At 46.8% G+C, this 27185-nt stretch overlaps 1 protein-coding gene across 9 annotated transcripts in view; it reads left to right on the top strand.

The window, feature by feature from the left end:
- Window positions 1-27185, top strand: part of NEO1 (neogenin 1) — a 158089-nt gene that overhangs the window by 127388 nt on the left and 3516 nt on the right. For 2 of the 9 annotated variants that reach the window (XM_064480719.1, XM_031440958.2), the window contains exons 15-26: window positions 268-462; window positions 1739-1834; window positions 4343-4566; window positions 4647-4785; window positions 6555-6662; window positions 8119-8313; window positions 8968-9000; window positions 11977-12045; window positions 15725-15872; window positions 19952-20190; window positions 20750-20842; window positions 24274-24432. In XM_064480719.1, coding sequence (XP_064336789.1) covers window positions 268-462; window positions 1739-1834; window positions 4343-4566; window positions 4647-4785; window positions 6555-6662; window positions 8119-8313; window positions 8968-9000; window positions 11977-12045; window positions 15725-15872; window positions 19952-20190; window positions 20750-20842; window positions 24274-24432 — 1698 coding nt within the window. The remainder of the gene's footprint in view (window positions 1-267; window positions 463-1738; window positions 1835-4342; window positions 4567-4646; window positions 4786-6554; window positions 6663-8118; window positions 8314-8967; window positions 9001-11976; window positions 12046-15724; window positions 15873-19951; window positions 20191-20749; window positions 20843-24273; window positions 24433-27185) is intronic. The other 7 variants (XM_064480725.1, XM_064480724.1, XM_064480720.1 and 4 more) reach the window with 5 other exon arrangements.

Genomic DNA, 27185 nt, shown 5'->3' with positions numbered 1-27185 from the left:
CTTGAATCTCTTTGTCTTCCCTCCCAAATAATTACTGCAACATCTTATATTTCAGGCTGTTTGAGTTTTGTTTTCTTAAGACTGCAATAAAACCATGGGTCATACTTCACTATACAGACAGATTCTCTTTGAATTATTGGGCATAATGGAAAAAACTTGGCCACCAGTAACTTGTCAGGAGGCTGAACACCATTCTGCAAGGATGATGAAATGTTCTAAAGGAAGGTGGGCCTGGATTTCATCTTGCTTTTCTACTTTCCTTCTCAGAAACTCGCGTTCCCGAAGTGCCGAGTTCTCTTCACGTCCGCCCACTTGTCACCAGCATCGTAGTGAGCTGGACGCCTCCGGAGAATCAGAACATTGTGGTCAGAGGTTATGCCATTGGTTATGGCATTGGTAGTCCTCATGCCCAGACCATAAAAGTGGACTATAAACAGCGCTATTATACCATCGAGAATCTGGGTGTGTATGCTAAGAGGACGTAATTGCACATGTGATTTCTTTCTTTTTAACTTTTTATTGTGTAATGATACTTTTTTTACAGAAAACTTTAAAAAATAGTGCAAAGAATTTTTGTATGTCCTTCACTCAGACTCCCCAGAGGTTCGCATTTCACCACACGTGCTTTATCTTATGTATGCACCTGTTTTTCTCTCAGAACCAGTTGAGAGTAAGTTGCAGACATAATTCCCTTCTACCCGCTAATACTTTAATGTGCGTTTCCTAAAAATGAGCGCGTTTTCAACTGTAACCACAGTGCAGTTATCAAAACCAGCAAATTAACTGTGAGACAATATTTGTGGACTTTATTTACATTTCACTAGTGGCCTCATTAATATGTATAACAAAAGAAAAACGTTGTTTTCTGGTGCAGGATCCCATGTTGTATTTAGTTACTGTGTTTCATTAGTTTTCTCTTGGTCTTTTCTTAACCTTTATGACTATGACATTTTTGGAAAGTGTGGCCCACTTTTATTTTGTAGCATGTCCCTCAGTTCAGACTTTGTAGTATTTCCTCTTTGTATTCGGTTTGTGCATTTCTGGAAGGAACAGCAGGGAAACGTGTGTTCTCACCAGTGTGTGAGCAGGAGGGCCGTGAGAGCCTGTTGCTGGTGGTGGTAACTTTAATCACTGGTTACAATGGTGTCTCCACATTTCACCACCATGGTTTTTACTTTTTTTCCTTCATAATTAAAAAATACCTTGTAGGCGAGCTACCTTGAGTCTATAAATATCTTGTTTCTTGTCAAACTTTTACTCCCTAGTTTCAGAAGCTTTAGTAACACTGATTACTGTGGTGTTTCCCACGCGGAAAACAGTTTATCTCCAATCTCTCTAGCTTGGCTACTCCAGTCCCTGTCCTCTTTCTCAGAAGGAAAGGGGTTTGTTCATTCCAAGCTCCGCCCATGGGCCTCCAACACATGGAAATCTTACTCATCCATTCTGACCCATGCTCTTCAGTGTACGGTAGCAGCACTAACCCACTGATGAGTCGGAGTCAGAAGTGGATTCGAGAGCAGTCAGTCCTGGGACCAACTCCAGGAAGGTGATCTCGGCCAGTTTTCCTGTGCTCTGTACACTGGCATCTCCATGTCTCCCCATACCCCAAACTAATCCCACATCAAGGTTTTAAAAATCTTTCCTGACTTCCTCTGCAGTTAAGATTATACACAGTGAACTTTTGAAATTCTGTAGTGGGAATTTTTTTTTAATGTTTCTATTTGTTTCTTTCCTTCAGATCCCAGCTCGCACTATGTGATCACCCTGAAAGCATTTAACAACGTGGGTGAAGGCATCCCGCTGTACGAGAGTGCTGTGACCAGACCTCACACAGGTAAGGGACCCTGTGCACTTCTGGTCCTCAGCACTTTTTCCAGAAGCTGAAGTAGGATGTTGTCATGAGCTGTGCCTCACAGGTGTCAGTGGAACGAAAAGTGCTTGTCCGTTTAGGGTATAGGCTTCAAACTGGAAAATAAATGAGCTTTCAACATGGACGTTTCTGTTAATCCTTGTTTTTCTTTTTAGAAAATACTGAGAATCTTGTCATGTAAACAAATCTATGTAAATGTTTAACACGTTTTTAATGTGTTGGGATCTAGAAAGCATAGCTGTGGGAGAATTGTAAGTGATTTTCCATCTTTTGGGTCATGTGAGTTATAACTAAAGGAAGTTAAAAAAAAAAAAAAGGAGGGAAGGATCTCCGTATCTCTTAAGGGATTTTGTACGTTACTGATGAAATAAATATATGATTGGTGAATCCAGCATCTCTTTTATTAGTCACCTGAGTTAGCTGGGAAAGTTTTTCTATGTGCTTTTTATAAGCTTTATCTGTATAAAGAGTATAAAGTCCTCTGTACTGTCCATGTGAGCAACTGTACATTTATTACAAAAGAGACCAAATATTCATTACTTTTTTTTGTAATTTATCTATTTAAAATATCCTTAACGGAATAATGTTAAAGTTCTATAGCTACATAAAGCATGTGATTTAGAGCTGAATGAGGAAGTTTATTGAAGTGAACATAATAGAATTTTAAGTTTTTCTAAAGGGTCCTGAAAACTAAAGAATTTAGCATTTTCAGAAATGCTCCTTTCCATTTGTTTCTCAAAATTGTGAGTCTGTGCTGCCTGCTATGTATTCTGGATATTTTGCATAATAGTGTGGATTTGGCATTATTTTTTTTTTAAAGATGATCTCTGTCCCTTTTTTTATGCTTCTACTTAACAAGACCAACATCATTGCTGTATGTTTGGTAGTTCTGCTCTGTCTTCTACTCCTGTGTGCTTAAAATTTATAAGTTCTTTTAAAAATAGCTCTGGTATTTCAGAAAGGAAAAAAGTAAGATGAAAAAATACTTAAATAAGTAGTCTACAACTTTCTTAAATCAGAAAAATCAGATTTGGAATTATTTTCTTTTATGTGACTTAAAAATAGCATCTGGCTAGAAATATACAAGGAAGTGTTCATAAGTCATTGTAACCTAGTTATCTTTTCCAAGGGTTGTTAAAAATAAGAAATTTCTCAAAGTAGTCTGATGATTTTTGCACCTGAAGGTGCATTTTCTGTAGCTAATTGGTATGTGCTCTGATCTTTGAACAAAGCCCTTGATTATAATGTATGCAATTCCTCTGTTATTTTTAGTCCTCATTGTGTAGGAAGTTACACAGATGGAGAGAGACTACTGCTTTAGCTTGGCCATTATTCATAAACAAGGCCCACATCATTTCAGAATTTGCATTACAGGAAGGACTAGTTACTTTAACTCTGTGGGAAACCCATGTTAAAACCTTAGCTTGAATCAGTGTGCGTATACTTAGAACACTGCCCGAGAGCTGAGAAAGCCCAGACGGATGCGCTGTGTCTCCCCGGGCCCACGGTGCCTTCTGCTCATTCTGGCCCTTGTCTTGGCAGTGATGCTTAGAGAATGTGTCTGTTGCATACAGGACAGGACAGAACCCGAGTATGGACTTGCTGTCGAATAAGGGCTCTGACTTCTGAAGTTCACAATGGCTGTGTCCCTTGGGCTCCTGGTAACTGTGGCATCTTCCATAACTGATTGGGACTCAACAGTGGGTTGTTCTCTGAGTCTGTGGGAGAAAGTGTAGAAGATACTCTTGCATGCTGTCAGCTTGCCTTTCCCCAAAGAAGAGTAATGCCCTTGGGTTCCTTTTGCTTTACTTGGATGTGAGCCATCTTACTGTACTCAGTTTAGACCCAGGACATCAGCAGATCTGAACTGTGTGGGAATCAGGTGCCCCCAATACCAAGGCCAGGCGAAGTTGCCACTGGCTGACATTCAGGTCCCAGGTTTCATAGCAGGACCCTTGCATGTCCTGTGATAAGCATTGATAAGCCACGTCTCAGAAATTCCGCCACATTCACTGAAACATCAAAACAGATCACGAGCTTTGTGTTGCTCGCTCGAAAATTATACCCTTGATTTTAAAAGCAGTTTTCATCTTCTCATGACCCTTTTGAACAGGAGGTAGAATTTTCAAGTAATTTAAAGAAAATTTTTTAGGAAAAAGAAAATTGAAGTATGAGTGTTAATATAGTCACTGGATTACCAAGTTTTATGTATCTATTCAGTATACCTGCAGAATACAGTAGGAGAAAATAGCTAATGACTGTTTCTTTGGACGCTTTCCTGCAAATTTTTCCTGAAAGAACACAAGTGGAAATACTCGTTTAAACAAATGATGGTTATCTATTAACTCCGGCTTCTCTTTCTCTTTCTCCACTCCTCACCTTTCATTCCATTATATTACCCTGCATTTCCCTTTTCTTTTCTTTTTGTTTGTGTTAAAATGCCACTTCCCTTTTTAATTACTTTTTACCCAGACACTTCTGAAGTTGATTTATTTGTTATTAATGCTCCATACACTCCAGTGCCAGATCCCACTCCCATGATGCCACCAGTGGGAGTTCAGGCTTCCATCCTGAGCCACGACACCATACGGATTACGTGGGCGGACAACTCGCTGCCCAAACACCAGAAGATCACAGACTCCCGGTACTACACAGTCCGCTGGAAAACCAACATCCCGGCCAACACCAAGTACAAGGTACGCGCGCGTTTGCTCTGGGTGAGAAAAGCTAATTATTGGTACTTCTGATTCTGAAGTTCTTGATTCATCTGTTCCAGAATGCGAACGCAACGACTTTGAGTTATCTGGTGACTGGCTTAAAGCCAAATACGCTCTATGAGTTCTCTGTGATGGTGACCAAAGGTCGAAGATCCAGCACGTGGAGCATGACGGCCCACGGGACCACTTTTGAATTAGGTATGTGTCCTCAGATCTTTATGTCACACGGCACTGCCTCTCTTTGCAAACGTGAGAGCCAGCGAGAGTCCATGCTAACGTGTGTCGCCTTCCAGGTCGTGAGACTTCTCACCACCTGCTTTTACGACGCCAGGAAAGAATCGAGTGCAGGAACTGACGTGCTTACAGAACACAGTGAGCACGACAGCTGGAGTCCAGTGTTTGCTTTTTCAGCTGATGAATTAATGGTTATGTTTTTATCACTGTACAAAAACATCAGCAAACAACAAGATAATATAAAGCAAAGTACATTAGATTTTAGGAATCAAGAATCCCAGGGCAGCCAACTACGTGATCAGAAGCAGATCATGCAGCCTCTCTCTCTGGATCTGTCTCTTCCTTCTATGAAAGAGGAGTAGTTTCTGCCTTTCCTTCAGGATAGGGTGAAATAGAGTGCCCTGTAAGTAAAGCACGTGGTCAAGTATAAAGCACTGTTGACATGTAAGGGGCCATTCTCATTAATCCCGCCTTACTGGTAAGTGGAGATGGAAGAGAGGCCGTGAACTGCCCTCCGCCGGGCGCTCAGCGCCGCCCTGGCAGCCTTCCCGCAGACCAGTTAACGTCTTGTAAAATCTCCCACTGGAGCCTTCCTACAGTTTGTGTCTGTTGAGTAAACATGCAATAGAAGAGACAGCGAAGCACGTGAGGGGGGAAGTGAGCCTCCCGGCCCTGAGACGGTGCTTGCTTTCTGCTCCCCTGCATCTGCCCTTCTGCCCCTGGTGCTCCCTAACGTGGGGGTGGGGTGGGGTGTCTGTCCTGCCCCCTACTTCTGTCTCCCCTTTATATAAATAATGAGAAATGGAGCTGTAGTCTCCCCAGGCTGGGTTTGGTCCTAATGTCTCTTCATCATCTTCGCAGAGAAAAAGGGCTGAATTTGAAGAGATAGAAATAGAATGCACAGAAGCGTAAGAAGACCTGAAGTTTGCTTTCTTTGCCAGTTTTAAGAATATCTCTTGGCTTTCATTTCAGCCTATTAGCTAATAAATGATGTCGCCTTAGGATATTTGCATTTCACCGGACTTCCTTCCATTTTACGGCAGGAGAATTCCAGTATTTTAGGAAGAGAAGAATAAATTTAAGGATGTACTTAATTCGCTCATTTCCTCGCTAGTACGTTAAAAGTTTTCAGCCATAGCATGGAAACAAAAATGCACTGTCATTTTTATTTTACTGGTTTTTCTATTCCATAAGCAGCAATAACCTTCAGTAGATGACTGTATCTTTTCAGTGCAAACAATGTAAAAACATTAATTTGTAAGTCATTTATCCTTTGAGGAAATAGGGGTTTTCAAACATCATATTTGGTTGGGAGAGACACCTGTAGGTGGAGTGAAAATTATTTTACACTTCAAAATGTTCTAGCAAAATAATCCAAATTAGTGAGGGAGGTGTCATCTTGTGCACGTTACATGACTTTTCTCATTTGCGGGGCCCTGCCCTGTGGAGCAGGGACTGCGGATGTCTCCCGATTTCCCCGAGTGTGCTGCCTGCCACAGCCCCAGCGGAGGTGCCTGCTCTGCATCCTGGTGTTTTCTCTTTGGTAGTTTGCACGTGTCTTCTTTTCACTGGAGCTATTTGTAGGTGAGCAGCAAGCTCTGTGAAGCCGGGGACGCTTTACCTTTGTTGCCTTGTGTGTACCCTTTACTGTGCCGTGTAAGTGGAGACGGTGGAGGAAACGGTGAACTAAGTTGAAACGGACAGGAGTTATTGCAAGTATTGTTATTTTGTAGTTCCTACTTCTCCACCCAAGGATGTGACAGTCGTGAGCAAAGAAGGAAAACCCAGGACCATAATTGTAAACTGGCAGCCTCCCTCTGAAGCCAACGGCAAAATCACAGGTAAGGTACCTGCGGTGTGAGTGCGTGTCTGCCCCGGTCCCTGCCTGTCAGAAGCGTGCAGGAGAGAAGTGGGGGGTCTGAAGCCTGGTCTGGTCATTTTATGAGGTGCTGTTGTGAGTCATGACGGTCCTGAAAGTGGAGTAAGGGGCATCGCGTGCCCACAGCGACGTAAAACGCAAGTCGCCAGCTGGTGGTCCTGACCCACATCGCATCAAAATCTGGCGGGCGTGGGTGGCACTGGACGGCCTTCCGCTGGTGGGAGCCTGTGGACGTTACGTGCTTTCTGCAGGAAAGCTGTTCTGCTCTGTCTGACTAGATGACCAGCTTCAGAGTTGAAGACCCTGCCTAATTATGCAGGGTGACACCCAGTGAACAAGGATGCAGCTCTTTTACCCTGAAGCCCAGAAAAACCCACTAGGCACTTAGGCGTGTCCCCCCACCCCACCCCAGGCCTGCTGCTTCAGTTTCCTGTGCTCTTGCAGTGGAGTTACACCTGAGCGGGCCTAGGCCTCTGCAGGGACCTTGATTCCTCCCCCTCCCACCCCAGACTTCCAGAGCAGGGGGCGCCGTGCCTCCCTCAGCTCTAGCGGGAGTCAGTGGCTGATTACCCCTGTCGAGTGGGTGTGTGCGGAGGAGCGGGGGTTCTCCTCCTCAGCTTCCTTTGTTGTGAATAAGGCGTCCTAAGGCAGCTGAGAACGCTTCTTGGCTTTGTCCTGCTGCGGCTTTCAGCGAGAACCCCTTTCCGTGGATCCCTGGTCCTGATGTCATTCTTCAGGTTTTTGAAGTTACCCCTTCCGTTCAAGAATCAAGCCTGACTTGATACGGATTACATTTTGTTGTGTCTTTAAGAGCCAGGAGTGATGCACAGCATTGTTGCACTGTGTGGGTCAGGTTCTTCCTGCCCCAGCCGTGGAGGCTGAGTGCCCCCTGGTGGACGTACCGAGTGGCTCGTCACTGTGCCGTCACCCTCTCCCCCCACCCCCACCCCAGGTCTGGGAGAGCCCAGCAGAGGTGGCTGCCCTTCTCCCAGGAGTTTTTGTCCTGGGAAGTCACATTGGCAAGAGCCGAAATAGCATTGTCAGGCTGTTACTGGCTTTCACAACTATGCTGGTTTACTTGTAGACCCTCGAAGTTTAGGATATTGGAATGATTGGATTACTTTCCTTTTATCCTTTCTTAGCTTCTGAGAGTATTTAACGCTACATATTTTATCTTTAACTATTTTTATTACTCCAACTGCTCGTGTGGATGGTAACTGGCAGTCGGACGCTGTTGAAATTGTGATTTTCTCTGTATTATGTTTATTACCGCTTTTGGAATGCGTTTCACCGTTGCTGACTTAACCTGTAACTGGTTCTCTGCTTGTATGTGTTGTAACTTGTATCTTTATTGACTTACTGATTGTAAGAGAAAACGCAGGAATAAGAGTTCTTTTCCCACCAATTCCTTCGGACAGGTTACATCATCTATTACAGCACGGACGTGAACGCAGAGATCCACGACTGGGTTATTGAGCCCGTTGTGGGAAACAGGCTGACTCACCAGATACAAGAATTAACACTTGACACACCGTACTACTTCAAAATCCAAGCACGGAACTCAAAGGGCATGGGGCCCATGTCTGAAGCTGTCCAGTTCAGAACGCCCAAAGGTAACACCCCCCGAACGGAGCGTTTCTTTGTGTGTCTCTCGAGGGGGCTGTGTGTGCACACGTCACGTTAGCGTGCAGGGACTGTGGACGAGGAAGTCCTAATGCTGAGCTTTGAGCCACGGTGTGAGCACTTATCTCAAAACCATCCCACCCACCGACCACCAGATCAGTGCTCCCTGGGTTACCGACCTAACCGTCTGGCTTATAAGGGAGCTCTGACTCCGGGCTGCTCGAGGTTGATGAGTTGCAGTGATCTGGAAGTTTTTACCAGGCAGATCAGATGTTCCCGTACAGAGTAACAGCACATTATTACGATGGATGGTTCTCTTTCAGCGCATGAAAGGCTTTGTGGACCTTTGTAGAGAGAAAGAGACTAAAAGGGGCCCTTTAAAGAAAACTCTGAATAAGAAAGTGAAGATAAAATACTGAACCAAGTAAGCTTAGGAACAAAATTAAGTCAAGGGCTGAGTCTGTGGAAATGATGGAAACCATATCTGGATTTCTTTCCTAGTACTGAAGACAAGATTCAGTTTGTTTGGAAGTTTGTGGGGTTTTGGTTTTTTTTTTTTTTTCCTTTAAAGATTCTACCTGTCCCGTCTTCAAAGCTTGTGATCCTTGCTCTTGTTTTTTCTTCCCCTGTGCTTGGCCTGTTAGCGGACTCCCCTGATAAAATGCCTAATGACCAAGGTAAACGGGCAGATGGCCTCTGTCTCCTTTCCTCTCTGTTGTGACCTGTTATTAGCTTTTTGTTGTTTTTGTTTCTTTTTTCCTGAAAATCAGTACCATATGTTAAAAAATCACATATTTATTGGCCAAAGTAGAGTCAAGTCCATGTTTGTGGCACTTGGGGTATCTGAAAAGCTGAGGGATTTACTTAGGAGTTAGACAGACTGGCAGGGAAAAAAAAACAGGTAATCTGAGTTCTGTAGCTGTAGGAGACTGGCCTGAAGTGTAGATGAGATTAGCCTTTGTGCTAAGACACTAAAATTCTGTAACACAGATAGGCACGTGGACCATGATGAGAACAAGCCTACCAATTTGTCATGTTTGTAACATCTAGGATTTTATTACTATCTCTAAATGAAAAGTTTAATCAAATTCAGTGAGTACCCTATTTTCCTCCCCCTACGAAGAATCTACAAATGTACCCCCTGAGCTGCGTGATTATCCCTGACGAAATGAGCGCTCTCTCTTCTGTTATAAGCTTAACGCAGAGCTCTTTCTCCATTTCTTCCCTTGAGTTTACCTGTTTACTTTAAAAGGGGATAGAAATAACTTACAGTGGAAATTCAGGAAGCATGAGCTTCAGCGTCACCAGTCTTAAAATTACCTGTCAGCGTGGTCTTTTCTCTGTGGTTGCTGCGGTGCAGAGGCAACTGTACTTGGTGATTTTCACCTCTGGGAAGTCAGCGAAAGTTGGTATCTGTTTCCTATACGAAGAGCGATCGAAGTAAATTTGATGCTCGCTTTTATTCTTCAAGAGTAGTTGTTGGAAATACAAAGTCTTTGAATCTTGGTTAATGAAGGGCACGGAGGATTCAGAATTTGAGGCTTTAGGGATTTGGAAATGTGTTTGCGTTCGGTGAGTCTTTGCTGTATGTTGAAGAAATTGCAAATGTATGCACGTGTGTGTGCGTGTGTGTGTGTGTGTGTGTGTAAGGCCCCCTAATCATGGTAGAACTTTGACTTAACTTTAGCATGAGGGTAGAAAAGTAACTGTACTGAATACGCACAGAACATAAATGTGTTCATTTACGCACCGAGTGTAAATGTGTCGCCAGGGTGCAAGTCTCACCTACCCCTCACCTTTGATGTTTAAAAATCTTTACCCGTATTTATTTTTGGTGTTTGGCTAGTCCTCTGAATTCCTGGTTCATAGGCTAAGTTTAAGGAAAAATAATAGGAAATACAGGCGTCAGTTTATTGGCAAAGTATGTTCTTTAGCGTTTATTCACGTAATGTGCCACTCTGGGTAGTTTGGCTGGAACACAGGCTACCTGACCAGAAAAGTGCGCTGAAATGCAAAGAGCCTCACAAGTGCCGTCTCGTCTCTGCCAGCGTCTCATAGTGACACGTGCCATGTGCCGTGTGGGGGGAATGACGGCAGAAGTAAGGGGACAAAGTAATCAGGGTGGACAGTGGAAAAGGTCAGGGCCTGTGAGTTAGATTCTAGAATATGCCCTTTTGGTTACTCAAGAGTGTCTGTTGTCTTTGAGGGTTTTGAGCTTCTGGAAACACAGAAAACACTGTTTTCATCCCTAGATTTATTCTGTCAAATGAACTACACACAGAAACCTCCAGGTTTTCACCTCTTCCCTTTCCTCCAAGCCTGACACTTTGTGTAGAAGTGCTTGGTCTTAGCTCTGATGTTATCCAGAAGCACGTCGAGTTTTTGCATTTCTAGTCAAGCTTTGTTTGTAGAAATAACACTCATTTAAAAGTGTTTTCTGAAGCTTCGTGCTCTCTACCCTCTGTAGAGGGTGAGATTATATTCTTCCCTAAACATTTATTTAGCAGTTTATATTTACTGAGCATTTACTATGTGTCAGGCAGTACTCAAAATATTTTATACGATTAAGTTTTCCATTTAATCCTCACAGCTGTTTCATGAAGTAGGTACCATTATCATCACCGTTTTACAGTGAGGGAGCTGAGACCCAAAATGAGAGCCAGATGACTTGGCAAAAGTCAAACAGTCAGTGCGCGACGGAGCCAGGGCTGAAGTGCAGGCGGCTGCCGAGCGCCGTGCTGTGCGGCCCGCGGGGGGCCGCTCTTGCAGACCGCTTCCAGAGTGCGAGCCTGCCTCCTCGGCCTCTAGTCCGCTCCTAACTCTGAGGAAGGCCTTTGCTTTATTGGGGAAAGTCTCCTTGTATTTGCTTACCAAGCGGCTTTTTCTATAAACATGTAGAATTAAATTCAAGACCAAGAATACGAATTTTTTTTTTTTTAAAAGAACTGATCTTTGTGTTTTCTGAGGCCTGCTTGTGAGGTGGTCCCGAGGCCAAAGTCAGCAGCCTCACTTGTTAGCTCCACGTGGGTGGGTTAGGACACAGTGTTCTTTGTGAGCAATCAGAGGAGAGACTTCGGTGTTTTATCTGTGGATCTTTAGGCTGACTGAGCAGGAACTGAGAACCCAGTTTGAACCTCCACTTGCCTTCCTGCTCCTGCTCAGGGTAACTTTATATCTGGAAAGGCAGCTTTATGCTTTGAGAAAAGAATCCAAGCGCTGCTGACACCTGCGAGGCCAGACCCACACAGCCAGTCCCTTGTAGATGGAGTACATTTCTTTAATGCGGAGGCTGACCCGTTGCAGGGGACACTGCTTGTGCAGTGAGCGCCCTGAGGGGTGCTGCGGCCCTGTTCCCGGGCTAGAGAAGTAGGCGTGTTCCCACCCTGACAGCCAGGAGCGGCCTGGCCCACCCTGGATGCAGCCACGGAACAGGGTGTCAGCCTTTCAGATGCCTCATTGCGTAGAGAGCCCTGCCTTGGTTTGCTCTGCACACGTAGGCTGTTTCCCCCTGTTGTTCACGTGCTGCTTCCTTTTCTCACGGACAGAGTAGACTGAAATTTTTTTTTTTTTTGTAGAAAACTCTGACTAGCTGTGAAGTAGACTTGTTGCACCGATGGGCTGGGTCACTACTGACATGATTTCTTCTCCTTCAGCTTCAGGGTCTGCAGGAAAAGGAAGCCGGCTGCCAGACCTTGGATCCGACTACAAACCTCCCATGAGCGGTAACGCCCTTCCTGTGGCCTTTTGCCTTCCTGTGGGCAGGCTGCAGTTCTGCCTGAAATCTTGCAGTGTCTTCTGTAGCTCCTGTGCAGGGGGTCATAGCATGTTACTTATTTCCTTCGGTTTAACAGAATTAGCTTTAGGCATTTTCTGGGGAATGTTTGCTGAGTTTCTATAAACCCGTTCATGTTAGGATCCACAAATAAAATTGTTCCCCCATATATCCAGCTTAAAATAATTCTCAACAAACAAGCCTTCCTTTTGCCCACTGCCTCTAGAAAATAATTAGGATCTTGCTTTCAAAAATAAACCCTCTAGTGGGATTAGCCATCACCTAGAACAAGCCAGAGAAATTCTGTGGAATCATTCATTTCTCCCAACCCTGTTTACTGCAGTATTTTTAGTTTGGGAATTCTAAAAAATGATTACCACTCTCCTAGCCATCCCGAGGTCTGGTGCCTTCTAATTACTTAAGTGATAAAACTTCCTTCTCCACAGAATGCCACCGTTTGTAAGTCCCTCTCACACAGGAAATCACATTTGATCCTTTTACACTGTGAGGCAGGGAGAACAGGAGTCATTATTCTCATTTCATGCATTAGGAGACTCAGTGCAGAAGTGACATGCTTGGATCCACACGCTTACTGTGGAAGTCCTGGAACCAAAACCCAGGTCTTCCGGCCTCTGGTGGTGCCTTTTTCACTCTCCCACAGCCTGAAAGGCCTGGGGTTCTCTACCGGCCGAGAGAATTCAGATGGCAAGATGTCCATGGAAGTAGTTACTGGAAATGACCCTTACTGTCTCCTCACAAGAAACATACGGAGGAGAAAGGTTTAAAAGAGTTTCTAGTCCTCTGGAAACTCCTGGTCTGATCATCGAACTAAAATCTCCAGCTGTCTTTTTAAATAAAAGTGGTATTGCTCAGGCTTCAGAGAACCAGCCTGTTCTTAGGAGAGCCAGACAAACCTGCTTACTTCAAGCACTTTGTAGGCTCTGAGTTCTAGAACTGTGTGAGTTTCTCCTCCTGGGATGCAGATGTTACATTAATGTGCTGCCCACAGTATAATATTCAAGGCTGTGAGAAAAGTGATTATTGTGGAATCTTTCTTTCCGTGCATGCATTCGTTCCTGCGTTTATTCATCCATTCACACACACGTCTGAAGGTTCAGGTTCTGTATAACAGGCTGTGGGAGCAAGAGGGGTGAGTAACAAACTGCCTGCTGGAGAAAAGGGAAAGCTTCGTGGAAGAGGCGGTCTCTGACCCAGGTCTTAAAGGTCGCAGGGAAGCTTGCTGAACGCCAGGGAGGGGGCTGAGCGGTCCAGGATGCAGCAATAGCATGTGTGAAGGCGTGGCGGTTTAGTATAGCCTGCTCTCTCTGGGGCCCCACTGCCTAGAGACAGGATAGAAAGTCTCAGGTTAGAGCCAGCCTGTCAGAAGCTGGTGCTGATGCTGAGAAGTGAGAGCTTCCTCGTGTGAGTAACAAATGCAAGATGCCTGATGCTGCTGGTGAACTGTGGCTTCCGCTCATCACCTACCATTACGACCCGCAGGACAGTGAAGAATGAATTGGGTGCCAAGCATATGAAGTCAGGAAAGAGTGGTTGGGAAGCTGCTGTACTAGTCCTGGCGAGGCTTCCTGTCCCTGCGAGGAGGGTCGATGCTCCCTCTGGCAGCTCACTCTTACTCTGTTTTAGAAGGGAGCCTTTGGCCAGCTCAGAGGTTAGAGGTCACGTGCAGTTAAATGAAACTTCGTCTCTGCTGAATGTGGGGAAGAACTGCCGTCCCCACCTCTGCCTGCCCCGCCTCCCTCACTCCGGCTTCCCAGCCACCTGTCTGCAGTGCAGGGCCCGCCCCGTGCCCCACCCAGTGGCTCGGCACTGCTGTTAGTAGAAGTTTTATGTAAAGCCCTGATGTGATCTGATTGTGTGGCTTCTAGTTCCATAGTCTTTCCCAAATATAAAAATGTTATTTTATTGAAGGTTAGTGTGTATAATTTGTCTATTTGCTAACCTTTTTCTCAGAAAAGAAGGATAAAAATAATTGAACCACATGTAGAGGAATAAGCTCTTAAACTCTCAAAATTAGCACAGATTTAACACTGCTGAGATGTAGTCTATAAATCAAAGAATCAAAAGTGGAAGGTCAGCTAATCCAGTGCTATGGACAGAATTCCCGAATGAGTATAATCTGGATTAGATCATGAGCTTATAAACTAGGTTGTGTATGAGAACCACTTTAAGAGCTTTTCAAAAAACAGAGATTGCCAGGCCTTACCTTTGTGGCAGGAATTTCTTCCACAGCATCCCAGACTGGTATGACAGTTCTTCGTAAGTGCTTCTAGCGACTGAACACCCATTGCTTGGCAGAGCCGCCCGTCCCATGATTGTGCAGCTTTGATGGTTAGAGCGATAAGGGAGAGAAAGGGTACCGAGAAGGAAAGATGTCAGACGTCCACGGTGATTGGATCTGTGTGCTGGGATTTCCCGTGTTTTGTAATATGAGCATGTGTAACTTTTATAATGAGGTGGGGAGCAAAGAAATATGTTTCAGAAGATGGAAGATAAAGACTTAGAGCAAGATTATGAAAAGCCGAGGTAAAAAGCTGAGCTTCATCCTGTGAGCAGTGGGGGAGCAGCAGTAGGAAGAAGAAAAAAGCCTGAGCTCCCTCAGGCCCTGTGGCCTGGCCCCTGCGCAGCTCTCCAGCCTCGCCTCTGTCTGTTTCCACTCACTTCCTTCCCTCTCACCCTGCATCTCTCTCTCTGCTTCAGCAGCGCTGGCTGCCTTTCTCTTCCTTGAACAAGCTCATGCCTGCCTTGGGGTCCTTCCCTGCTCCCTCCCTCTGCAGTGTCCTTCCTCCAGGTCTTTGTATGGTGGGATCCTTCTTGTAATTCAAATCTCAGCCCAAATGCTATCTCCTCAGAGAAGCTTCCCCCAACCACTCTGTCTAGAATAGCCACCCGGTCACTCCGCCATACGCCCTCACTGTCTGTTTCCACTGCACTTACTATGAGCCAGTGACTTCTTGTTGGTTTATTGTCTGCCTGCACCCCTGCCCCAGCGCGCACTTCTCTGTTGTCCGCTGTTGCGTCCTCCGCACCTAGGACCGTGCCCGGCACGTAGCAACCACTCAGTACGCGTTTGTCACATTAATGCGTATGTGTGGGTATACTTTTTCCTGAAACTAAATAAGAAAATCAACTCTTCACAGACTGTATATTTATAAAAACAAAAGAAACTTTATTTTTCAAGTAATTTTTTTGTGATTGCAAACATCTGTATGTTGGAAACACTTTTGCTTTCTACGATTGAACCCTTATAAATGGTTTTGAAAGTCAGAAAACGAAATGGTTTATAAATGGTGCTTTACAAGGTGAATCTATGTGTAACGTAAGACACCAGGGGACAGTCTTCTCATTTGTCCAAGCGTAATGTTCAGTGTCATTTGAGAAGCTTTTACTGAGCGCCATCTTTGTGCAAGGCCCTGTGCATAGGGCAGAAACTCATCCCTCTGGATTTCAGAGTCTAGAGGAGATGCTGTGCTCCTGAGGCACTTTTATAAAAGGCCTGGTGATGACGTTACCAAGAAGCTCACAGAAGTAGCTCTGCTCACATGAGGCCCTGCAGCCTGACTGTGTGCTAGAGTCCTCTGACAGTGACAGGTGTGCTCACCTCCCTCCAGGCAGCAACAGCCCTCACGGCAGCCCCACGTCCCCGCTGGACAGCGGCACGCTGCTGGTCATCATCGTTTCCGTGGGCGTCGTCACCATCGTGGTGGTCGTGATCATCGCTGTCTTCTGCACCCGGCGCACCACCTCTCACCAGAAGAAGTAAGGCGCCCCAAATGTGGCCCCTGCACTTCCTGTGTCTGTTCTTTTGTTTCTGTGTGACTTCTCTGTCTGGGTTACAATACATGTGAAAAGCGACGTTTTAAGTATTTTTAAAGGAAATGTAGAATGGCTCCTCTCACTAAGTGTGGTTCAGTCAGGGTCTTGGCAGGAAAGGGGAGGCGCACTCAAAAGGGGTGGAGGAGACTTTGGTGAAGGGACCATTTACAACATCCGGGGGGTCAGCACTAGGCAGCGGTGGTCCGGGGCCAGCAGCAGTGATCGGCCACTGGGACCCATAGAAGGGCGGGGGGTCATCCTGAAAAAGAAAGAGCTGTTTTCAGAGATGTGAAGCAGCGGGAGATGGCTTCTGGCAGGCGCTGTGTGTGGTGGCAGGAGCCCAGGGGGCGGGGGCGGGAGAGACAGTACTCCCGCCCTCCAGTCTCTTGCCTGTGCCTTCTACCGGCCAAGCCCAGCTGAGAGCGGGGGCAGAGTTGCCGCACAGATACGGTTCGTGGAACTCATCCTCTCAGGTCACAGAGCCGAGGAGGCTAGACCTGGGAGGAGAGTGGACAGGGCCCACTTTTTGGTAGCCCCGTTGGAGTACTGCCTGTCTCTGTCCACAGTGAACCGAGTCCCACAGGGGCTTGTGGGATTTTGTGGCACAAATGCCGGCTGAGATGGAAGACCACAGGCCTCTTACTCCGCATCTCAGTGGAAGAGTATTTTTAAAGAAGTGCTACCGAGTAAAGAGTTGAGGTGGGACTGGGGGGGGGGTGCAGTGATGAGATATGTTGATTTAATGAACCAGAAAGGATTGTTTATAATCGGCATATCATATTAACAGAGCAGTCAGAAGGCTGCCAGCTCTGAACTCCTCTGGGACTTTGAGGCTTGTGGCTAATGGTCCAGAGCAGGTAGCAAGGTGGTTCCATTAAGTAGTTCTTGTTGGCAGCCTGCACTCGTGAACCTGAGAGCACCCTTGACCCTCGGTCACATTCTGCCTGTGTGTGCGGCCAGCAAGGCCGATACATATAAAAGGAGATGCTCGGGTTACCCCAATAGCAAACATACAGTACGGGTAATGAAACAACTGTAGCTGCAGTATCCTAAAGGATCTTAAGTCGGAGTTTTTGTCCCATAAAGAAAGAGAGAAAGTCACGCCTGTGTTTGCAATCACTCGTCAGACCTGGTCTGCCCAAGGCAGGGATGTGCGTGTTTGATGACAGTGAATGTGCTTGTTTTCAGTGCAGAGGACAAGCACACGCTGCCGTCTGGCTGCTGCTGCTGCTTCGTGTCGCTTTCTGTGGGTTGTGTGATGCTTCTGATCTTTCTTCTGCCCAATGAAATAGCCGTCCGCAGGTGACGTTGAGTCACGTTTCCCAGAGGAAGGCGGGGCTGCTGGCGCCAGCCTCCTGACTGCTTCGTCTCACCGCTTTCCCTCCCTGCCTTTGAGGATAGAAAACTGTTTCTCTTTAAAACCTCAAAGATTACATTTTTTGTGTGCTAGGACTTCCCTGCAGGCTTCTTTTTGGCATTTCACCTTTGTCTTTATTAACTTGATTTACCTCTAGTTTTAGAAATTTTGAGATCTTTGTTTAAAAGAATCTAAAAAAGCAAAACGACAGAATTCCTTAGTGCTTTGGGGGGTTTAAAATTCAAAGTAGATAAATCAGCTACTTCCGTTTCCTCAGATTGAGAGGTAGGGACGTGGGTTTGTCGTAGATTTTGCATTTGAGGCTACAGGTCCTCCAGTTTGGGTCCCTTTGTTTAAAAAAATTGTTACCAAGTCTCCCTAGAGCGTCGTCCTCCTCCCCCCCGGTGACCTGCTTTCCGAGCAGAGAACAGGTGAGCTTTGCTTACTGCTCTTGCTCTGTGATACCTGAAGCACCTCCCGCTTCGGCTATAGCTGTTAAAACCTCAACGCGAACAGAGCGTTTAGAGTCCAGTCCCTCATCGTCTCTCAGCACATTCCTCTCAAGCCCCCCTCTCTCAGGAGAGAGAAGTGCAGAACCACCATCAAGTCTAAGAACTTCTGCACGCACGCTTCCTCCTGCCTGAGGCCACTTGTCCTCGACCCCTGGTTCCCAGTGTCTCCTGTCTTTCCGAGACCTCGTGCTTGTGACCGCCCCGCTCTGTCCAGCACAGCTGGCCTCTCCCCCTGTTGGCTCCGTCCCTTCGGCGTTCAGGTGTGCTCAGACGCCTTCCACGGTCCTGGCAGCCACCACTTACAAATCCCTGTCTTTCCCTTTCCCACAGATGTCTTGAGAACTTGTCTGTGCTCACTTGACCGTCCTTTCACTGCCTGCTCTCTCGTCAGTCCTCTTCCATCTGAGATCTGCCCCTGCTGCTTCACAGAATTGCTTTTGTTGAGGTCACCGTTGACCTCCATGTTGCTAAAAACCAAAGGAGGTTTTTCAGTCCTCATCTTAATCTCTCAACAACAGTCAGCCACTTCTGCCTTCTTGAAACATTCCCTTATCTTGGTTCCGTGGTCGTGTGTTCTTTTTTGCAGCCCCTCCAACCCACTCAGCCATCAAGCAGACAGTCCTCAGGGCCTGGTCCTAGCGTCTCTTCTGTGCAGTCCTCGTGACACCAGCCCCTGTGGCTCCATTTACTCTCTGAATTTCAGCTATTCCTGTATTTCTGTGTCTAGCCAAGACCTCTGCCTTCTGAGTCTGAGGCTTGCCTCAGTCGCAAGCCCAGTTGCCTCTCTTATGTTTCCTCTTTAGTGTCTCCGAGCCACTCAGCATGTTCAAAACAGAATTTATCATTTTTTCTGTCAAACCTGCTTCTGCTCCATTATTTCCAATGTTCATAAATGGCTTAAGTCAGAAACCTCGACGTCATCCTCTTTTCCTCTTGTTTCTTTGTTCCTGTCTCTTCCCACATCCAGTTATCACCGAGTCTCGTCCTTTCTGGCTGCAGAGTAACCGCCAGGTCTGCCTGTTTCCTCCGCTCCCTCTGTCCCGGCCACTGTCGGTCACACTGAGATTATGGCAGGTGCATCCTGACTGCCTCCTGCTTTGTCCCCTCCCCTCACATCCATTCTTTACACCCCAGTTGGTGTAAATTCTTGACTCGGACTGATCTCCTCACTCTCCTGTTTAAAACCATTTAGGGGTTTCTCCTCACTCACAAAGGGAAGTTCAGACATGGGGCGCAGCTGTAAAAGCCCTTTATGATCCAATCCCTGCCTGCCTTGCCAGCGTCGCTCCGTGTCTTTCTCCCCGCGGTACGTCTGCTCCTACCACGCAGGGCTTCTCACAGTCCCTCCAGCACACCGGGCTGTTGGTCTCTGCTTCAAGCTGAGGCATAAGTTGATCTCACCCCCTGGAATGCACCTTCTGCCCTTCCCCGTGTAAGTCTTAGCTTAAGTGTCACTTCTTCCTCCCATTTTTCCTGTCCATCTGTGTCCAGCTGTTAAGAGGTTACTGTAACACTTGATGTTTTATTAAGCTCAGAGCATCTTAAAATGGTAGTTCATTGTCTGTCTTTCTCACTTGACCAGAAGTGCTGAGGGTACAGCAGTCCAGCATAGGACCTGACATACAGTGGGTACCTAATAAATGCTTATTGAGTGGTTAAGTGGGTAAGCGAGTGACTTAGTGGAGAAACTAAGGCACAGAGAAGTAGACAGTGTCATCCTCGTTCTTGACTTGACCCAGCTGGTAGTCCTGGTCACGGGCACCTGAAGTGTTGTTCCCGCCCTGCTTTATAAGCCGCGGACACTGCCTCTGCGCCATGTTACATCCCTGGTTAGTGTTGTCCTTTCTCTGTTGATTGGAGACTGTTTCAGAGATCATTTGATTTAAAAGTGCTGTGTAATCTCTTTATGCTCAGAAAAAGTCAGAAGGCAACATTCAAATAAGCCTGTGTGTGCACCTCTGAAGGTACGTGGACAAAGCATAGATACAGGCACCACTCCTGGAAGTAAACTCCTTGCCTCTGTTTTTCTTGTTCGTTTGTAGTTTCTGATTTTGCTTGAAGCATCTCTCAGAATGAAAGTTTCAGTCATTTGAACCTTTTGACAAATCATACTCAAGAAGTACTTTTTAAAATCCTCTTAATTTTGTCCCTAGGAAACGAGCTGCTTGTAAATCCGTAAACGGCTCCCACAAGTACAAGGGGAACTCCAAAGATGTGAAACCCCCAGACCTCTGGATCCACCATGAGAGACTGGAGCTGAAACCCATCGACAAGTCTCCAGACCCAAACCCCATCATGACTGACACTCCGATCCCTCGGAACTCTCAAGACATTACACCGGTCGACAATTCCATGGACAGCAACATCCATCAGAGGCGGAATTCATACAGAGGTGCTGGCTTTCCCCAGATGCTGGGAGACTGTTTTCATTTAAATCATTTTCCATTCTGTAAGGTTGCCTGAATCTGGTGATTCCTGTTCAAGGTTAGGTTTAAGGGAGTGTGTGTCACAGGATGAGCCTCTGATGAAGAAGAGCTGGCTTCCTGGGGGGAAGAGGGTCTGCGCCCAGATGAGACAGTCCCCTAGCTCTTCTAGGTCCCCCGTCAGGCCTCACCAGCTTGACACTCAGCCGTCTGAGACAGCCTGGCCCATGTCTGTGCGTTTCATCCTGTCCCTTCAGTTGGTGTTCAGCGTGCTCTTGGTCTGGGCGCTCTTACTCTCAGACCTGCCCTGAAGCATGGCAAGCAGCGTGATGGCAGCCGCGCTGGCTCAGCAGGGACTCCTGTGATGCTCTCAGGGTCATTTCCCTCTGTGTCATGTCCTGAGGGAACACCTTGTCCTCACGATGTTGGTTTTGAGCCTTGAATACCCAGCTAGGAACGTTTCACTGCCGAGGCTGCTCAGCGGCCTGGGGCACTCGTTTGTAACCACCCTCCGTATTTGATGTCCAGGCCATGAATCAGAGGACAGCATGTCTACGCTGGCTGGAAGGCGGGGAATGAGACCAAAAATGATGATGCCCTTTGACTCCCAGCCACCCCAGCGTAAGTTCAAAGCTTCTCTTTTCCCAAGCGCTGCCAGTCTGTCCGGTCGTGTCGGGGAACAACCATGAATGGTGTCTCTGGCTTCCCTTGGTCCTGGCACAAAAAGGGACCGACCAGAGCTTTGGCATCTTGAGGGAAGAGGTGCCAAGCAGTTGTTGTATTTTACGATTAATGTTCTTGCAAGTGGCTTCACTTTCAGTGTAATTAAGCTAGAAGGCCAGTTTCCCCAAGGCTGCCAGGCATTAAGGAAGTAACCGATCTCTTTGAAAGTACATCGAGTCCCTGCAGGAGAGATGGAACGGCACCCCTGCGGGCTGGGGCTGAGGCCGGCCGCATGTCGCGGTGTTCCTCAGGCTTCTGGATAGGCAATCAGTGTTGGTGGCAACCTGTGGAATTTTTTTTTAATCCATAGGCTTTATATTTTAGAGACATTTTACGTTGACAGCATGGAGTTTTTAAAGCAATATTTTTCAACCTTATTTGGCCCATGCCTCACTTTGATAAGCAGGAACGTTGTCCAACCCCTTTTAATGATATTTGAGACTCAAAATAAGTTAGCTAGCATGATTAGAAAACAAAAAGCAGTGGGACAAACCAGTTATATTTTTTTCAAACCACTGTTTCCTTTCCCTCGTTACTATTTTTAAGGTAGAGAAGTCTTTCAGACTAACTGCCACGGTGGGCTTCCAGCTGGGGGCCCTGTGCCGTCCTACAGTGATAAGCCCACCACTGTCAGATGACCTGGAAGTTACTTGCTCTGGGCTGAGCGGTAGGTTGGTAAGACTTCACATTGTCAGATTCCTAGATTCAAATCCTGAAGGCATCAAGTCCTGAAAGATCACTTTTTCAATTTAACCTAAATGAGCTGTTTTGGACTTTTTTATTCATTTTTTGAAAGGTATCTCATTTCATACTTGTCAGCCATCTCTCTGTCAACAAGTGACAAAGGTTTTACACAATCACAGGTGTCGTGCACTCAGAGGATGGCGTCATATACATGGAAACCGGCGGAAGCCCTGCGCGTGGAAATGTCTGCACACACGTGCTTTCACTCGCGCTAGATTCTAAAACTCAGCTTTGAAAGAATAAGGACCGATGTGCCAGTAGGTTATTTCTGCATGGAGCAGTTTGTGCCTGGGGCCCGTGATGAAAGGACGGGCTGGGAAGCTGGTTTCCCTCTCAGCAGAGGTGCCCGGGACGGGGTCCCCAGGTTTAGAAACATGAGTGTCTGAAAGGAGTCAGTCAGTCCGTCCCAGTCGCTTTTTATTTATAAGAAGATGGCTTGACTACTTACTTGTTTTATGTAAGACTTTTAAGTTCTTGCCTAAACTGGCTTATTTTTAAAACCTGTAACTTTTGACTATCCCTGTTCCTAGATTTGTTACTTTTAAATATGTTACAGAGAAAAGATAGACTGTGCTAGTTGATATCATTACTGGGTTTTTTTCTTTTTTTGGTGGTGAGGAGTATGCATAAATATACAATATTATTTAATTTGTGCCTCAGCAGTTAGGTGGGTGAGTGGATTCTTTAACTCAAGACTCTGAAACCAGGTACTTGGATGTACTTGAGACCTTCGGGTTTTGAGAGCTCCTGCTCCCCACATGGCTTCAGTCCTTTTTGTTTTCCCACAAGCTGGGATTACCTGGAGCCTGCATCCCGCATGCACCTGCCCTGGCCTCAGATGTCCGAGCGCTGCTGAGAAGCTGGGTGGTGTCAGGACGAGGTTCCGTCCAAAGCCTTGCACAGAAGCACTGGATTCTGATTCAGCTGATAGCGAATGAGTGCCGGCTGTATTCCTGACAGGCACTTTCACACTGTTTTATTTTTTATTTACTTAATTTGGAAAAACTGGCAATGCCTTAGGAAAAAGAAAGCCAACCTAGTTTTCCTTCTGTAAGAGTCCTCGGTACCTAAAACACTTCCAGGTTGCCCTTCCCGGGTGAAAACTAAGAGGCTGTCCTCCTCCCCCTCGCCTCAACTCTGGGAAATGCTGGTTCTGAAACCAGCTGTCTGTCTCCCTCCCGAGGAGATGCTGACGGCTGAGCTGCCCTGAGGCCTCTTGTCAGCCAGCTTTTCCAAGCTGTACTTTACTTCAAGGGGCCGCCTAAGCCTCTGGTCCCTGAGAGCCGGGAAGGCCCCTGCCTGTCCCTCCAGGCCCTGAGGAGGGAGGCCAGCACGGCCCCGGGTGCCCAGGCTCTCTGAGCCCCCCCCCCCCTTGTTTGCACAGGGCAAGGAGACAGCTCAGGATGAAGGGCGCTGTTTTACCAACCAGGATTTTCTTCACCAGAGTAATACTGAGTGGCCGCCAAAGACCTAGGGAGGCCCTTAATGACAGAAGACGTTCTAGTAGATCCCAAAGGCACTGAGTTTTGTCACAGAGTTTGTGAAGCTCTTGCTTAGAGGGGAGAGTGTTCCTAGTCACCCCTCCTGTTCGCCTGTTGCAGGGATTTGGCGCTGGTTATCTTGTTGTTAAACATTTTCAGCTCCTACAGCTACTTCAAGGGAGAACCGAAGAAAAGTTTACCCCAGTTGGGCTTCTGATTTTGTACGTTTCCATCTCTGGGTCAGTAATGAAGCCTCATTAAAGAAGCACGTTGTCTTCATAGAAGGTTGTTTATGGAATATCTGTGGAAATTTGGATTTGTTTGCTAAATGCAGCGAATTGAATTCCTTAGCCAGTGTGGGAAGGAAAGTGGCAATTTAGGAAAGATCCGTTTATATTTTAAAGTGTGCATGGATGTGGCTGAGCTCCCAGCCTGGAAGCGGGGAGGGATGGTGCCCTCGGCTTGTGTTTAATGCTTCTAGGACTAGATGGGACCATAAGAGTTCCATTTGCATTCCTTTTAAGATACGAAAAGTGATTAAACACCTGCTTATTCATTCAGCCTAAATCCCTATCGCATGCTTTATTTATCAAGTAAGAAAAGGCAGGATGAATTAGGAATATACTCAGAGGAGAAGGGACTTCCTTTTAGCAGGAGAAAAACAATAAGAGATGCCCAGACCATCCGTTGTTTGCTTATGGACTTATATTTTGTGACATATTCAAATAGATATTTTTAATAACTCATATAATACATATTTATTATAGAAGAATTGGAAAATAAAGACAAACCAAAAGAAATTTTTTTTAAATTCTGACCACTCTTCCCCACAAGATAATCACTGTTAACATTTTAGTGAAACTCCTCAGGCTTTTTTTCCTTCCTGTGTGTATCTAGAGACACATGCATAGGAGTGTGTTGATTTTTTTTTTTAAAGAAATGTAAAATCGATGGCTAGTCATCCACATCCAGCCAGCTGCCACCAAAAAGCCAAAGGAGTGGTTGTACCGTATGGTGGGGGCGGGGGTCACTGCTCTTAAACTGTGACTTGTGTGTGTCTGTGCAAGCATGTTAAGCATTTCTCTGTCTTGTGTTCATTCACAGCCGTGATTAGTGCCCATCCCATCCATTCCCTCGATAACCCTCACCATCATTTCCACTCCAGCAGCCTCGCTTCTCCAGCTCGCAGTCATCTCTACCACCCGGGCAGCCCATGGCCCATGGGCACATCCATGTCCCTTTCAGACAGGGCCAATTCCACAGGTGAGAGATGAGGTTGGAGCCCCAGGTGGAAAGCGTTCTCGTGTATACATGGCAAGCGGCTGTGGGGAGGACTCGCCCTGCTTAGAAGGATTCGGAATTTTTCTCACTGTTAATTTATTTATCGTAATGGCTTCTGTTACTCAGATTTGTTTCTTTAAAATTCACCCCCGTTTTTCTCCCTAAGTTTTAAGTGTTCAGTGCAAGATGTTGTTTTAGTAGAAACTTAACTTTAATCACATAACCATGTCTTTGTTCCATCAGCTTGCATCTTAATTCAGTCATATTTTTAGTTTATTTAATTTTTTAATCCTCCAGTTTGAAAGGAAGATTTTTCTGGGTGATTGAAAAATTTCAGACACTAGAGGTAGCCTTTGCCTTGCAGTCACCCTAATGCTGGGAGGGTTCAGAGGGCAGCCATAAGGTACTTCTTTTGTTAGGTCTTACTTACAAACTTCTGCCGCGAATGAAAATAAGAGTGACACCCGGGGACAGCGGCCACACTGACCTTGTGCACGTTACAAACCTCAGGTTGCCTAGTGGATTACTGAAATCCGAAAGGGCTGCACAGGCATGGATCATCTCTAGCAACAGAAAGGAAATTAGCCCAGCAGTCTGCAGTGTATTTAAAGATACACGTGGCCGGACAGACATGTCCCAGTTTGGAAATCTTAAGAAACAGCATTATCAAGACGGTTCTAAGGAGCAGACAGTGAAAGTGAGGGGTCAGCAAATGGAGTAAATACTGTTGTTCCTCATTAATTGAAAATTAATTTCCATCCTCTCAGATTTAAGGTGCAAAAACTTCTCATATATACAGTGTCCTCTTTTTCCATCATTTGAAACTTGTCTGTTAAATAGTTACAGAAGTTACCAGTAGAACTAAGTTTTGGTAGTTCTGGGAAATAAGGGAGTTTAAGTCAATTCCATTTTAAAAGAACCTCAGAACTTCGCGCTAGAAGCTTGGGGTGCCAGTAACATCCCCTTCTCCTTTAAGTTTTGGTCAATTATAAACACACCCAAAACATCAGATGAAGATCAGAGCTTACTAAGAGCTGACTCATAACTCCCAGAGTTACCTACTCCCAGACCTGTATGTGGTGTGAGGGTGCTGCCTGAACTCATGCCTGAAACTGGACTCCTCCTCCCTCCCTCCAAACCCAGGCCTGGGGTCTTGCCTTTAGGGAAAGACAGTTCAGAGAAGGCTGAATGGAGAACAGAAGTCCACCTCGCAGACTTGGTCCCAGATGGAACAGGCCAGAAAGCAGCCCTCCAGAACCTGCTCTTAGAAAGCGGTTTTTGTGTCCTGACCCTGTTTCTCCATTTTTAAGACAGAAGAGTCTCACCCACTAGGATGTGGGCCTGCGTGCGTGCATGGCAGGCCCTTCCCAGTCTCAGCCCCCTGCCTCCTCCCTCCTGGACAAGGAGAGGGTTGAAGGTTGGCAAGAAGTATGGCACCTCCCACCCAGCCCTCATCCAAGTGGTCCACGCTGGTCAAAGTTCATTCCTGTATGGATTTAGGTAGAAAGCAAAGAGGAAAGAAAGCAAAGAGGAAAGACCCTTTTGCATCACTTAAGGGTGCCTTGTTTTAATGACCAGAGGGGATCAAAGAAGGGAAAGCTAGTGATGGGGCCACTGCAGATGGATTTGAAACGGAGAGCAGGTGCCCAGATGTGAGCGGAGTTGTCTTACTGTCGCATGTCCCCGTCTCCTAGAGCCTAGTAGATGCGGGCTTGGCATGACTGGACCTTGGCCAGGGCCGTCCTTGCTCCAGAGGACACTTACTATGTCTCTTCCTTGGACGTCTAGAGTGTTAACCACTACCTGATGCGGGAAGTGCTTGTTGTGCTTGTCCAGGCCCTTGGCCACTGTGCCCTTCGTGTGTCTTAACAACTCTGAGAGGTCAGTAGGTCAGAAGTAGGCCCCTCATCAAAGCGGAAATTTTAGTTGCAGCGTAGTTTCCCTCGTGGGCGAGGGCGTTGCGCAGTTGCGGGGTGCGCCCTCCGTGGAAAACGCATGTGCGGGTGCCCTGCGGAGTCGCACGCGCTCTGACGCACGTAGGCCGCTCTTTTCCTCCACGTTTCCCGCCATCTCTGGCCCTCGGAAGCTTATACGGCAAGTTGAGGCAGCCAGGTAGGCCTGTATGCTCAGAGCTGCCCTGACGTGCCTGCCCGTACAGGCTGGCGTGGCCCGGGCTGCAGCCAGCTTTCTCTCTCCTCATCCTTGCTGCCTCCCTAACCAGCTTCCACCCGGCCCAGGATCTCGCGGGGCGCGACCAGCAGCTCACCAGCCACGGTGCTGGGTGCCGTGAGCAAGCTCAGAAGTGAGCCCTCAGCGCAGCCCTGGAGGGGACAAGCGCTGACCTAGGCCTAGTAGGGTTGTCACAGCCAGGCTTTCGGCGCTGGGGGAGGATGTGTGAGCCCTTCATCCCTGGGACCCGAGGCCTTTAAATTAAGGGAGTAGCACTCACGGTGGGCATGACCCATCTCCTGGGAGCCCAGAGGAGCAGACTCATCGCTACTTCAGCAGCAAAGGCAGGGAAATAGGCAGGATTTCTGCAGGTCGCTCACGCATTACTGCTTAAAAGGGTTTATTTCCCATTTTGAGATTGAAGACTCCAGGAGCCAGGGAAGCCACTCCTCAGGCTACCGGGTACAGCCCCTGGCCCTGGACTGGTGTCCTCCAGGCCCCTGCTCAGGGTGGGGAGGGTGGTCTGCACCAGCTCACCCTGTTTGAAAGGCCTTCCTCACGTGGCG

Source organism: Camelus dromedarius, chromosome 29, assembly GCF_036321535.1.
Source record: "Camelus dromedarius isolate mCamDro1 chromosome 29, mCamDro1.pat, whole genome shotgun sequence".
In the NCBI taxonomy this organism is placed as follows: domain Eukaryota; kingdom Metazoa; phylum Chordata; class Mammalia; order Artiodactyla; family Camelidae; genus Camelus; species Camelus dromedarius.
This window is presented reverse-complemented; position numbering and strand designations above follow the sequence as displayed.